This window comes from Falco naumanni, chromosome 10 (assembly GCF_017639655.2).
Source record: "Falco naumanni isolate bFalNau1 chromosome 10, bFalNau1.pat, whole genome shotgun sequence".
In the NCBI taxonomy this organism is placed as follows: domain Eukaryota; kingdom Metazoa; phylum Chordata; class Aves; order Falconiformes; family Falconidae; genus Falco; species Falco naumanni.
In genome coordinates, this window is record NC_054063.1 from 15,928,971 (window position 1) to 15,942,718 (window position 13,748).

The following is a 13,748-nucleotide window of genomic DNA, read 5'->3' on the forward strand; positions in this document are numbered from 1 at the left end:
GAGATGCTTAGAGGCATGGTTTAGTGATGGACTTAGTGTTAGGTTTACAGTAGCACTCAAAGATCTTAAAGCTCTTTTCCAACCTAAATGATTCTATGAATACATTTAGTCACAAGTGGTTTTTCTTCGTTTTATCTCCCAGTGCCGCATATACATTTCTTATTGTAAGTATTCATACACAAGGTTGATGAATATTGCGTAACATAGGATATAAAGGCTGAAGCCTTCAAACAATGTATAAGTGTTTAATCTTTTCTTGAGGAAAAAAGATCTGGGGAACAACAAAGGAGAAGGATCAGAAATAATATGTTGTTTTGTTTTTTTCCTTTGTTTTTTTTTAAATCCCATACGTTCAGAAACATTCCTATGTAGGTACCAGGAAACACATTCTGCCCTGATAGGCTTATGTCATCCATGAATAACTGAGATCCCACAGAAATTAAAACTGGGATTACAAAGGAAAAGGGAATTACATGAAGAGTTTCTCTCAGAACCTTCTCTAGCACGAGAAATAACAGGTAGAGAATCCCAGATTAAAGTGATAATTATATGTAAGATAAAACCAGACAGAATGGGTAAAAGGATGGGAAAGGGGAACTTAAATTAACTACAAAAAGGAGACAGGTATAAAGAGAAGAAAAACATAGCTGTAACAAGGTTTGTTACAGAAATAACTTTAAGTAATGTGAGCTGATAAAGGAGTTACAGCAAAAATGATCTTCAAGGTCAACTAGGTTGCGTTCACTGCCGCAAAGACACTGCTTCTGCAGTTGTCTTCAGAAAGTCACTGCACTTAAGACTAGAATTCTTAAGACAGGCACACCTCCCAGTAATTTCACACATTTGCTAAATGTCAAATGATCTATGTAATATTAAATAATGTGCATATTCTAAAAAATGTCACTGCACTTAAAAAAATTTCACTTCACACTCTATGACACTGAAATTTAATGAGTTGCAGCAAGGAGACCTTAGCCAGCCTTGTCTAGAAAGAGAAGCAGAACAGAACACAAGCCAAGTACAAATGCAGCAATGTATATGTGCATCCCAAGAAGTAACAGATGCTAAGAATATGTAAATAAAAAAATATTTAGGAATATAAATAATTTCGCTGCTTTGACTTTATCAGATAACGTAGACCATAGTGCTGTTAGGAAAGAAGCTCCTGGGGAAAAGTTGTCATGGCTTATAGCTGGAAGAGGCAACAGTAAAAGCAATTTAATTAACCGCATACGCCGCTTTCGCCACTGTACATTCATAATTAGGTCTGTTGAAAGAGACAATATTCCATCTACATCAATACATCTCTATAGCATCTCTAAGCCTCTTGATGTCAGGTTTTATTGCAGCATCCCCCTAAGTTTTTGTATGCTTTCCCCCCATCTGTGCTATCTATTTACAAACTGTTCAGGTCAGGGCCATGTATTACCGTGAATTTACAAAGTAATGAGCAGAAATGAGCCCCATTCTGGGGTTCCGCCCTTGGTCCTGCTAGCATGTGAAGAAAAATGGCCCTCAATGACAACTATTTCACCACTGGGTAAGAGCTCAACAGCACTGAATAAATATCTAGTGGTTAACTGGGCAAAAATAAAAAATAATAGAACAGCATAAAAAATTTACTTCGTCTCCTTTGATTACAAAAGGAGCAGAAGAGTTTGAAAGAAAGTGCAGTTCTACAGGAATAAGAGGGCACGACTTAGAATTCTTGACCTGCTGTATGCCCATCCTCTTGCATGACTGTCCTGCAACAGTCATGGACCTATTTCTGTGTCTATAAAGCACGGAATATTTGACTATTGCATAGAAACATATTTTCAAGACCTACCAAACAGAACTAATCAAACCCACTAACAAGCATCACCTGAGTCTTCAAAGCCTTACTTGAACAATTTAGCACCTGCATTTTGGGTTATCCCTAATGACAACAAAAGCCTTTTTTACTTGCATCACATTCGAGGTGCAACTTATTACAGTACTTAACGATTTTATAAAAACTTACAGTGCATCAAATTAAGTTCTTCCATACTTTTTTGAAACAGTTTTCAATTTACATAGTAATCCCACAGCGCCAGGTACAACACCCATGCATATATTCATGATTCATTTAACTAAGACAGTGTAGTTCAGGTGTGCTACAAAAAAAAATCGTATACAATCACTTGAAAAATGCAATACTTGAGAACATTAGTAATGTTACAGAGTATAGCAGAGTTCTGATCTTACATTTTTCTGCCTCAGAAATGCTTTGATACAGAAATTCTCGTCAAAATTACAGTATGGAGCTACACAAGTATAAGACATATGCCCACTTACAATGTGTACCTATGCAGATATTTGTAAGTATTTTTTAACATGAACTTTGTATAGACAGATATATCCCAGTGCTTTGCCAAGACAAAAAATTTAACAGCAGCTGAAAGATTTATTTACTAGTTCATTTTCACACATCATTTCTAAGGTATTCTAGATTTAAATTTTAGGACAACAGCAGTGTAACACAACCACTGTTGCACCACAACTGAATTTAAACATACCTGCTTCTACAGGAATTGGTTTCTCCAGGAGAAAAACTGTCTGTTTCCAGTGTGTTCTGGTACACTGGGGACCAGTTGAAAACAAGACCTGCAATGGAAGAGTTCAAGAGTTTGATTAAGAACAACATTTTTGATATCACACCACATCAATCAATTACTGAACACACATGCACATGAAGTGTTTGCTACAGCGAAACAGACTCACTGCCAAACACCTTGAGGCAGAATAAAACACAAACCCACCCTCATTTCTCAAAGAAGTTTTTAAAGTGCATAAACCCCAAATACTCACCTTGTTGTGACAGTTTTTCTCAAAAAATATATCAAAATAACCAGCAACTGCCTATAAAAAACAGAGGAAAATGCAAATAAGATAAAGGAATAAGAATGACAGTAAGGAAAAAGTATATCACTAATAAATACTTTTTTTGGGATTTCTTCTCTCTTTCAAGCTTTTACCAAGAGGAACACGCTTAGAGACTTAGGATTTCTACCGTGCTAGAGATCCTAAGTCAAAAAATAAGCTGCCACCACACCTTTGTCCTACTCAAGAATACTCAGCACACTAACTGCATTTTATTACATATCAAATATTAGTCTGACTTTCCAAAATAACCCACACCCCCTATCTGCAACTAAAATTACATACAAGCAAACAAACTTTTGGCTGTGAAACCCACAAGCATAAAATTCCATCCTTGTCTTCTATAGCTCCCCCGCCCTCCCTGATACGCACACAACACAAGGGATGCTGCGTGACGTGTTCACTCTTGGTGGGGATGAACACCGTTGGCCACAAAAGCTCCCTCTGAACAGAGGCAGAGCATAACCAGGCAGGGAATATATTTCTCCCTCTACTACACACACAGATAAGGAAAGTGATTCCCAAATGCTTCAGGCTGACCTTTCCAGCAGTTAATAGTTTCCAATAGTAACTCTCCATGAGATTCCTTGCAGCACTTCTGCCTCTCCTGCCATCTCACTCCTAACCTCAAAGACAGCCTCTCTCTTCCAAGTTCAGTAATTCACTAGTGGTACTCCTCGTTCAGCTTGAAGAGAAAAAGAAATACAAAACGTCCGCAGACAGAACAGCATACTGACACTACTAGTTACACAGTCTTTTAATACCAGCCTGCTTTTTTGACAAAAAAAGCCTTGTGAGAGTCCCGGAAAGGCAAAGAATTCAAGAACTGGAAGATGCTAATAAAAGACCATCCACTCCACAGTTTCACCTCTGAAATCCTGTTCGTGATCATGTTTATTTGCTTCCTACTGTCTCCTACAAATATGCTGAGGAAACCAGACCACAGGCCCAAGGCAGTCATGCTTTTCTATTACGTGTCAGCCTGAAGAAATGACCCAGAATGGAGCTGTTGAGTAACTTCAACTACAGCAGCTGAGGGCTCTATCCCCATGACAGCAGGAAGAGATTCTCCCCACGTCAGCTATAACACTTTCGAACAAGAGAAGTACCAATTCAAAGATGGCAGGCCCGTTGCATGAAAACTCATCGCCAGCATCTGATTATAAACCTCCTCTCACAGAGCGTATTTTTCTCTAAGTTTAGGAAACTGGTGGCTCTGAATAGTTACCAAGGATGAGTTCTGCAGCATGCCCTTCGTACTGACTCAAGAGATAAGAGTGAAGGAAAAAAATAAAGTCAAACACGCTTACAAAATTAAGGTAACAAAATGAACGGCATAGGGCTTAATCATTATGAAATACGTAATCTGAATGATAGCTAAACTATTCTGGTCTTTTTCCTCTCTAGCCTACATCCAGAACAGATTTCAGCAACGTGGCAGAGAATACAATGTGTTAAAACAAGTAAGCGTAGATCACGCTTTTCATCAAACGTAACTTTTTTCAGATAAGGGCGCTCCAGAGAAGCCTGGCAAGTTCCAAATTCTGATGTGCGCAGATATTCTTAAAAAAAATGATCCAAGGACGCACGGGGGGACCTTCGTGACAAACAAACACCAGACGTTGGAAACTGTGACTCTTCCATCCCTTAAGTCCTATCACTCAATGCTGAGAATGTCATTCTTAAGTAAATTACAGCCTTGTCTCTAATATGCCTTTTGGAGTAAAGATTGAGAAGCTTTTGACAAAGTTTTATTGACCCATCAGACTACTTTTGTTGATGCACAACCTCTTCTGGACATTAGTCAGAGATCTACTATGTCATAAACATGTTTTTCAATCATCAGGTCAATACTGTTGATATACTTAGAAGACAGACCTAGGATACAATCATAGGAGAAAGGCTGCAACAACAAAAATACATTAAGTAACGAGGGGGAAAAAATTGGCTTACAGAGAATACGGGACTATCAAGCTGTATTTTGGACTAGAAAACTAAAAGCTCTATGCAGATGTACCATAGCTAAGGTGGATGCAGATATCTATACACTTGGTAGCAAGAAGTAACAGAAACACTCTACGCGCTACCCTGAGAAGACATCCCCAGAGCTGCATTTTTTGGGGGACTGGATCAAGTTCAGGCTGAAAAGAAACTGCAGTTACAAGCAAGAAACTGTCCCTCGCTGTCTGCTGCCTCCTGTGCTCAGAGAAACAGGATTTGTACACATCTTCTGTAAACAACTAGGATAAATACCCACCTCATGCCTTACAACATCAATCGTTTCCTAACTGAAACAACCCGAAACACTGACTTCGAATATCTAAATCAAGAGATAGTAACAGTAATTATTACACATCACAAAGACCACCTTATGCAGAGCTCCAGCGACTACAGAGAACAGCAAGTTCTACATCGATACAATACACTCCTTTTGTTATATTCTAAAATGGATTTATGTCCTTTAATATTGATACTGAAATAACTGTTGAGCCAGAAGGAAAAAAAAAATATCAAGAAATATTCTAACAAGATAAATTCCTCACATCCCTAAGGCTCCTGTGAACAGCTTCAGGTGTTCCCAAAAATTTGGTCGGAACTGGGACAGCAGGAGCACCCCAAAAACAAAAGACTCTCTAGTCAGCTATGTCCGCAGGCAACTCCAGCCCTGCGTAGCTAAATAGAGATTGTATGCTTAAATACACACAGTATAGAGTTTGAATGATGTTTTGAAAATTACCTGTAAGAGCACATAGTGCAATTTAGAAATCTAATAAGTGTCTTTCATTAATACATTTCCAAACCATTTTTAAGCCAACTAACCCCCTCCGCCCTCAAACACACTTGGTTTAACAATTTTTCTTTGTTAAATCGGTTACAACTATGTAATTTGTCTTTAATAAACATTTTTAGACAACCTGCCACCACTTACCAACACTGTGTTTAATCTCCAGAAAGAAACCTCTCCCCTCATATTTCTCATCTTTGGGAAAAGAAGACGAGTAATACCAAACCCAAGAGCTACAGACCAGCTGCAAAATTTGTTTAATAGACTGTTGGCTTTTCGAGACCTTTCTGCTTTTGAGCTGGTTTGTCATTTGATCTGTCCCAGGTCTAAGGGATCTCAAGCCAGCTACACAGATACCTACAGACTAATTAATAATGAGCACACCCAGCCTTCCTAAAAACCCACCAGGCGATTTTGTAGAACAAGAAAAGCAATCAGTAAGGACAGGCGTAATGAGTTTCAAGGCTGAGGTGGTCCCAGGCTCATATTAAATTGTTAAGAAGTTCGCTACCGATACCATTCTTTATTTCTTTCAACATTCCTTCCCATCTATTCCCATCTGTGCATGGAACTGATCACTCAAAAGTATCATCACAAGAAACAGGCTGGGTTTTCTCTGTGCTAAAATACAGGGAAGGCACAGAGGGATGGGACCTCAGCATCGCACTCAGACCTTTTGTAGAAGCCAGGCAAGGAAGGAACCCAAGAGAAAACGAAGCCTCAGATTTGCAGTGAATCTAGTAAACCTTAGCCTAAAGAGTGGGTGGGTCTATGTCAAAGAGGAATCTTACTCTTTACATCCAATTAAACACTTTCTTCATATCAGAAAACAAGTTGACAGCTTCTTACAACCACTCAAACTTGGCTTTAAACAATCGAGTAATTTGAAGAATAGACCATTACAGCCTTACTATGATGGTCTGGTTTTATTCATCTAGCACAGAACAAGTACAAATGTTATCAATTAATTCCTACCTTGACATTTTAAATCCAGAATGTAGCTTTTTTTGTTAAAACTCAATTTCGTAGATCTTTTCACATTCAAAAAAATCAGCTATTCTAGGAGTAGCAAAACAATAATTTTTTAAAAAAGATAAAATCAGTGAATGACACTACCTTTAATACACAAAGAACGTTTTCTTTGCCATGTCAAAGGATTTAATAAATAGAGTTTACAAACCTAGCTATAAAATTGTGGGTTTGGTTACTAGCTTCTTTTTAGGAATTTATATCTTCCCTTAAATCTTAAATTTTTTTTAATTCATTACTTGGTTCTGGTTTTATAATGAAATGCACAATACTTATCTTTTATATTCAGGCACACTGCAGTGGAATAATTCTGTAGAAGTGATGTTCAAAATGTTTTTCCTTTCATTTCACTTTTGAACGCTACCACAAATTGCAGTAGCTGTGACAGTCGATCACAAACTTCTATTAAAATGCAATACTATAAAGACAGACACTTCCAATGTTTACAGCTTGGATAAATATTAAGTCTTCCCCTCTTGTTGTAAAGTTTAACACATGGAGCTAAGGAGCAAAACATAAAGAAAAACAAACAATCACTTACAAGTGGCATACAAAAAGCAATCACAGGCAGAAGCCTATTAAAATGGAATATAGCGCTGGCCAGATTTTTATTGAAGGTGGCATCTTCTTCATGACAAGTCAAACTACAGAAAAAGAACAAGCAAATAATGCCCCCATAAATTCTAGATGATGTTTTACAACTGCTGCCTTGGGTGATTTGTTTTGCTTTTTTGGTGTGTGTTTTTTTTTTTTTTTTTTTTTTTTTTTTTTTAAGCATAACAATAACAGTTACTTCTACTGCAGTTTTCCTCATCTTTTTGCTCCACCTTTGACAGCTCATTTACAACTTCACCAGCAACTAATCTGCAAGAACTTAAGACTTCTCTGGAAGAATCTTTCAAGTGCCAGTCTCTTGACTAGCATGAAAAAGGAAAACAAAAATAATGACTTCTAAACCGGTAATAAATAACTGCAACTGCAGCCTGACACATCCTCTAGCCTCAAAGGATGTTAAATATTGGGAAACACTACAGAAATATTATTCTTTCTGCTCTCAAATAAACTGCCAGGAGAAAAGCAGAGCTATGAAGACTAAAACTCCAACCCCAGAACAAAGCCTTCATGTTTACCGAGGGAACTAAGAAGCTTAAATCAAGAACTAAGGAAACATTTAGGAGTCTATGTACCTTAATGGGAATGCAAAGCATCAACCTATAAAGGTTAAAGAGTTCACTCAACTAAGAGTAAAATATTCCTGAAATTAAAACAGCAGCTGCTAACTTCTACCTGGTTTTGTCAAACACAGGTTTTGAATAAGAGTTCGTGTAAAGTAGCTTAAAGTTTTCATTCATCACCAAGGGTTTCTAAGGTGTTCATACAAACATACAAAAAAACCTGTAAGTGAAACACGTCCTCCCAGGAAGATTCACTGGTCTTCAACATTTTTCTTCCCTACCAGATAAATTATTTGAGTTTATTTTTCCCCTGTTCATTCATGTGACATGTACCAAATAAATAAAGATCACAAAAAGCTGTAATATATGTAGTAGATCAACATTAGTACATATTATCTGTTCTTTTCCACTTAGAGCCCTTAGCTGAAATGGCAAGAGGAGTTTAAATTTTAATTCAAATCTATCTGAATATTGAGGCTGTTTTCTAAAGAAAATGGCTGCTCGTACATGCAGCATTTTAACAGGATAAAACAAATGAGACCGCTCGACTCCTTATGAGAACTCATAAAGGCAACCTTACCAATTCACTTAGGAACAAGGAAATTAAAAATTATCATCATCGCTATCACCTACAGTGAGCAATTTATCATTCTTGCTCTTCACTAGTATCATGTTCCAACAGTGAGTGGCTACAACAAATACAATTAGACAGCTGGCCACAGAAGTGGGAGATAATGTGCTTTTGATGGAGTTTATCCAAGCATGGAGATGGAATGTTTGTCATCCATGCAGCAGAGTTGCTACGTTTTTGTCACAGGGAAATGAAACCCCTTGCTATTAAAACTCAGTAATTTTGTATTTTAAAAGGACTACGAATCTGGAGACCAGTGTATAGGAGACTACCAATAACCAAGTAGATCTGAAGGAGAAATCCTGTTTCATAACATGACAGAGTAGTCTTTCCTTTGAACAGAAATGGGGTATTCAAGGTGCGTTTAATCATGGTACCCAAAGCCAGATTTCCAACTTTACCTTAAAAAAAATAATAAAATATCTAATTTCTCACCTAAGGTTGGAATTAAAGGCTCATATGTTAATACTTATTGCTGGCTCCCAAGCGGAAGATTGGACATTAGGAAATGAAACTGTTGACCATTTAGGAAGATTTTAACAAGCACAGATTTTTCCTTATGAAAATAATTTTCTCCAGTCAACTCAACTTCCTTTTTCCTCCTAAAGGTTTTAATACATCAGTCACGTCCTCTGGTTCATTATCCCTCTTTCACCCCCTTCCTCCCTCCCTCCCTCCCACTTTTTATATACATCCCCTGCTCTTTGACAAGATCTCCTGGGAGCAATGAAGAGATACTGCCATTTTCCTCCCAGGGGATATTATTATTCAGCTAGAACAGATCAACCTTGATGGACTCACAGGGGAAACGCTTGCAAACAAAAGAGAAAGTTTGTCAATTGATTTCTACACTGAGGGTAATCACCATTATATTTTATCTCTAAAGCTCACACAGTGATCAACTTAGAATACAATTAATGGTATATTTTCCTAGCAGCATCTACTAACTGTTATTAGCCAGATGTCTAATTAAAATCAGCAGTGACAAACCCTAGCTCTTTATTAGGAAAATGCACTTTTGCAGGCTAATTAAATTTATTTTTGACCATTATCTTTGTAAGACTGAAACCAAGGCAACTTGCACTAAAAGTGCTTTGAAACAATTTCATATAATGATTCCATGCAACCATTTCATGCTTTGAAAATCTTTGATCTTTGAAAGCTAAAATAATGATAAACTTAGTGCTAAAACATACTACTTTGTGGTAAACAACAGGAGAAATAAAATAAAAAAAAAATCACAGAAAAAATACATGCTTTGAAAAAAGCCTTGACACACGTTTCCCCTCCCCAATAACTTCTGAAAGACTAAACACTACATACAAAGTCACATTTAGAATTATTATTTTTGCTCACTCTTTCCATATTTCTCAGTTTTATTAGGATTTTTTTTTCCTTGAAGAGTTATTTAATTGCTTGAATACCTGGAAGGAAACCTATTTAGAGCATTAAGCATTTTTTTTAAGGATATGGCTCAATAAAGGCATTACAGGATCACCTGCAATACAGTCAGGATGCACTTACAGAGACACATCAGGCTGATCTGATGTTACCAGCATGAGTTAATACTCTGCTAGGGTTTTTTTTCTGGTCATACAAAAATATGAGAGTAATTTAAAATAATTTACAGGTGGAAGGACAGACAAATCAGGTACATGTCAATTAATACTATGCTCTTAGGTTATAGGAACTGCATTGGTTTTCTATTTTGCACAAGCACAAGCTCATCACTAAGTCTGGGCATTTACGTCCTTAGTCCATTTATCTAAAAACCAGAAAACAGTCAGCCTATTGCCTGCTGAACTGCTATGGTTTTCAAACAACCTCTAGTACAATTAAGTGGCACTATCATACAACCAGATAATTAGCCAAGAGGTCAGCAAGAAGGCCTTCCAAGAGCAAGAACAGTGAGAATATTTAGGAAGATGAGAAAGAGATATTTCAGCACTCGCATTTTCAGTTTCAGGAAGTAAAAGATTTGTACTAAAAAGCAACAAAGCAAAATGGAGTGGAGTTACAAAAAAAATCAAAGGATGATAAAGAGGTGGGTGGCAAGTCCCAAAGGTTAACATTAGGCTTAAGAGACTAATCTTTCTGTGTTCCCACCAGCCAGAGAACAGGGAAAAAAAGCTCTATTCCTAACTCTCTCCTAGGTGAAGCTTTCCTGCAGCGTTTATGACATCCTCCCAGAAACATTTACCAGAACAATTTACAAGAAAGAAATAAAGCCTGGGGAAATCATGAAGCGGTCAGCTTCTTTGTTGAGACTGAAAATAAACACAGAATTTCAAACAGTATCTAGAAAGAAAGGGGGAGGAAGAGAGACTGCGGAAAAACCAAGGTCAGATTTTAGAGGTATGTAACATCTTGCCACAGAAACAAGTGCAGCCTCTAAAGCCCAAGGCATCCAAACAGGTTGATCGGAGGAAACAACCGACCCCAACGTATAATGCCTCCAGAGTCCTCAGCTCAGAAGACCTCAGCTTTGAGCTCTTCAACAATTAACGCTATGCTGCATCCTACAAACAGCCGAGGCCACAACTCCTTCTCCAAGTACTTGCTAAACTACTTCCCACCAGTTTCAAGCTTCTGTGAAAAGAAGTTCAGCAACCACACATTCTGTGCTGCTGCTATTTCCCTCTAAGAACACCTACCATATACTCCTCTGCACTCATGCGGTGCCTTGGAGAGAAGCTGCATGGAAACCCACTCCCCACAATGCAATGACACTGTGCAAACTGGTAGCTGATCTGCAGTAAGATCCACAAAGCAACTCACATACCACCCAGCACCTCAGTTGGGTTTTTGAAGACAGACCACCTAAGAGAGCGAGTCCTAGTTCTGATGGTAACACTGGTCTGAACTTACCTTTGCTGTTGATAGCAACACGAGGAATAGAACAACTAAATCTGTTTCCAAAGTTTTATGGCACAGAAAGGGCTGAGGGAAAAGCTGCTCTGAAATGAACTTTAGGTTGTGAGCTAAACACCCCCGATACATACAGACATAAAAGGATGGATTTCCAAGCTGTTACCTCTGTGATGATTTTTTTTTTTTTTAATTAAACCAGAAGTATTTTAAAATGTTCGTATTTTAAAAAGACAAACATCAGAACAAACAAGTACAAAAAGCTAGAATTTTGGGTAAGCAGCTTTCTCTTTGGGCGAGAAAATGAAAAACCAGTAGAACAAGAAAGCACGGATGCAAACAAGAAAAACATCAAATGTTATTTTCAGAGGCCAAATTGCAATCTTAAAGCATCTCCGCAAAAATTCTCAATATAAATAATGGACTTTTATTGTTCATTTACTGCAAGGTTAGGCAGCCTGATATGATGGATGAACTGTCAACCCCCAACTAAACTTCTACAATCCATCATGGAAAGAGTGGAAATTTCACTCAAAGTGTCAATAAACCTAAATGATGAAGTGCAAAATAGTTTACAGAGTTCTGATCATTTTTTAAAACCTGCATTCACTGCAAAGTTTCAGAAACACTGCTCTTCCCCCATTTCCTTCCCCTCCTCCTTGCAAGTCATAAAATGCAGGTGTACATCTTGGTTTGTAAGTCAGTGATACCAAAGAATCATAGAATGGAAATGAGGTTTTCTTAAAGCTCTAGTGCTAGGGAAAACGACAATTACAAAATAAGCTATTTTACCCAAACATCAAAAAGATAGCCAAGATTTTGTAAACATTTCTGTTTAACTAATCAGTTATTCAAAAGTGGCCACATTAAGAAAATTAACCCAGGGCTGCACTGGAGCTTCATCTGAAATCAAAGGTGAACCTGCCCTGAGGCAACTAGAATTACTCTATGATTCTATGACAACTAAAGCCAAGAGGTTTGGGTTTTTTGTGCATGCACAATAAGCCACATAGATTTCCATTTAATAAAACCCAAGAGGTTACTGCGTCTTTACTTAATTTGGTGATAACTGATAAATAATGACAAAGTATTTGTACACAGCTACTAACTCACATTAATGACAATGTGAAAACTGCACTTTATAACACCAACAAGCTCTTTTGCATCCAAAATGCAGCAGAAGTGGTGGCAAATGCAGCATCCTGGACTGACACACAGGTCCATCCAAAACCAGGTATCCAAGATTGTTACCAGCTCTAGTGTTTACATTACACAGCCACATATTCTCTGTGCCTATATCAAAGGAAGCCTTTGTCTCACATGTAGACATGCAAAAGCCAAATAAACCACTTGTAGCAGACTTATCACAAGGTATTAAAAATCAGCTACTTTGGACTTGATTCTGTGATGTGTTGTGAATTAAAGCTAAGCATGAAATTCCCAGCAGAAGTATCACAATACGCTAGGCTACAAAGACTTCAGGTTTTACGACAGATCTCAGAGCCTAACAAACTTTTGTCAAATTTAAATTATTGGTATTTAAATAAATTGGTGGAAAGCATTTGTAATTGATGTTGAATGTGAAAGCACAGCACTGCAATCATAAAATCCGTAACAATTAAGGTCATCCTGCCTTTGCTTATCATTTAGCGTTTAAAAACTCAGTGCATTACTTCAGTTTACACCACCATCAGACTTCCTCATCTGTACCTCATTTTTACCCCACTGCCCTGCCTAGTGGTAACATTTCAAACACTCTTGTATTCAATTCTTTTCTTCCGTATTCCAACAAAGCAAGCAAGCAGCACACCACACCTAAGTCAAATCGGAAAGGTATCCTTACATAGGTACCAATCTAAACACTCTAAATATTTATGTTGGAATACCTGATTTGTTTTAGCTTTAAACACATTTGTAACATCTTTATTTCAGAAGTCACTCACATCCTTACATGAAGTATGTTAAATAAAAATATTCAGGTATCTTCCTTGACTTATACTTCCAAAACACAACACAGAACACAAATTGCATGGGCCCTTGCAGAAAAAAATAAATAGGTGATACTTTCCATTAATCCAAAAATCAGTGTTTCTGTTTTCTTATAACTACCAGACACCATAATGATCACCAAAAAAGAGCCACAAAATGAATGTGTATTTATGTAAATTCATACTGAGCAACGTAGGCACAACTTCAAAGAAGCGTTTGAAAGATGCCCTAGTACTGAGTTTTCATTTAACTCTAAAGCTTTGACTGAAAACTTTTTTCCTTCTTTTTTCCTTTTTTTTTTTCATATTAAAGAGTGTTTGATAGACAAATAATACTCAATTGAGTGAGATCGCCAACTCAGATTTGCTGG

General features: G+C 37.4%; 1 protein-coding gene across 4 annotated transcripts in view; it reads right to left on the bottom strand.

The window, feature by feature from the left end:
• PRMT3 (protein arginine methyltransferase 3) overlaps positions 1–13,748 on the bottom strand; it is a 63,795-nt gene that overhangs the window by 9,333 nt on the left and 40,714 nt on the right. For 2 of the 4 annotated variants that reach the window (XM_040608449.1, XM_040608451.1), the window contains 2 exons: positions 2,830–2,880; positions 2,538–2,625 (listed from right to left, as the gene is read on the bottom strand). In XM_040608449.1, coding sequence (XP_040464383.1) covers positions 2,538–2,625; positions 2,830–2,880 — 139 coding nt within the window. Of the gene's footprint in view, positions 1–2,537; positions 2,626–2,829; positions 2,881–3,441; positions 3,587–5,142; positions 7,217–13,748 lie in introns of those variants that run through there. The other 2 variants (XR_005829900.1, XM_040608450.1) reach the window with 2 other exon arrangements.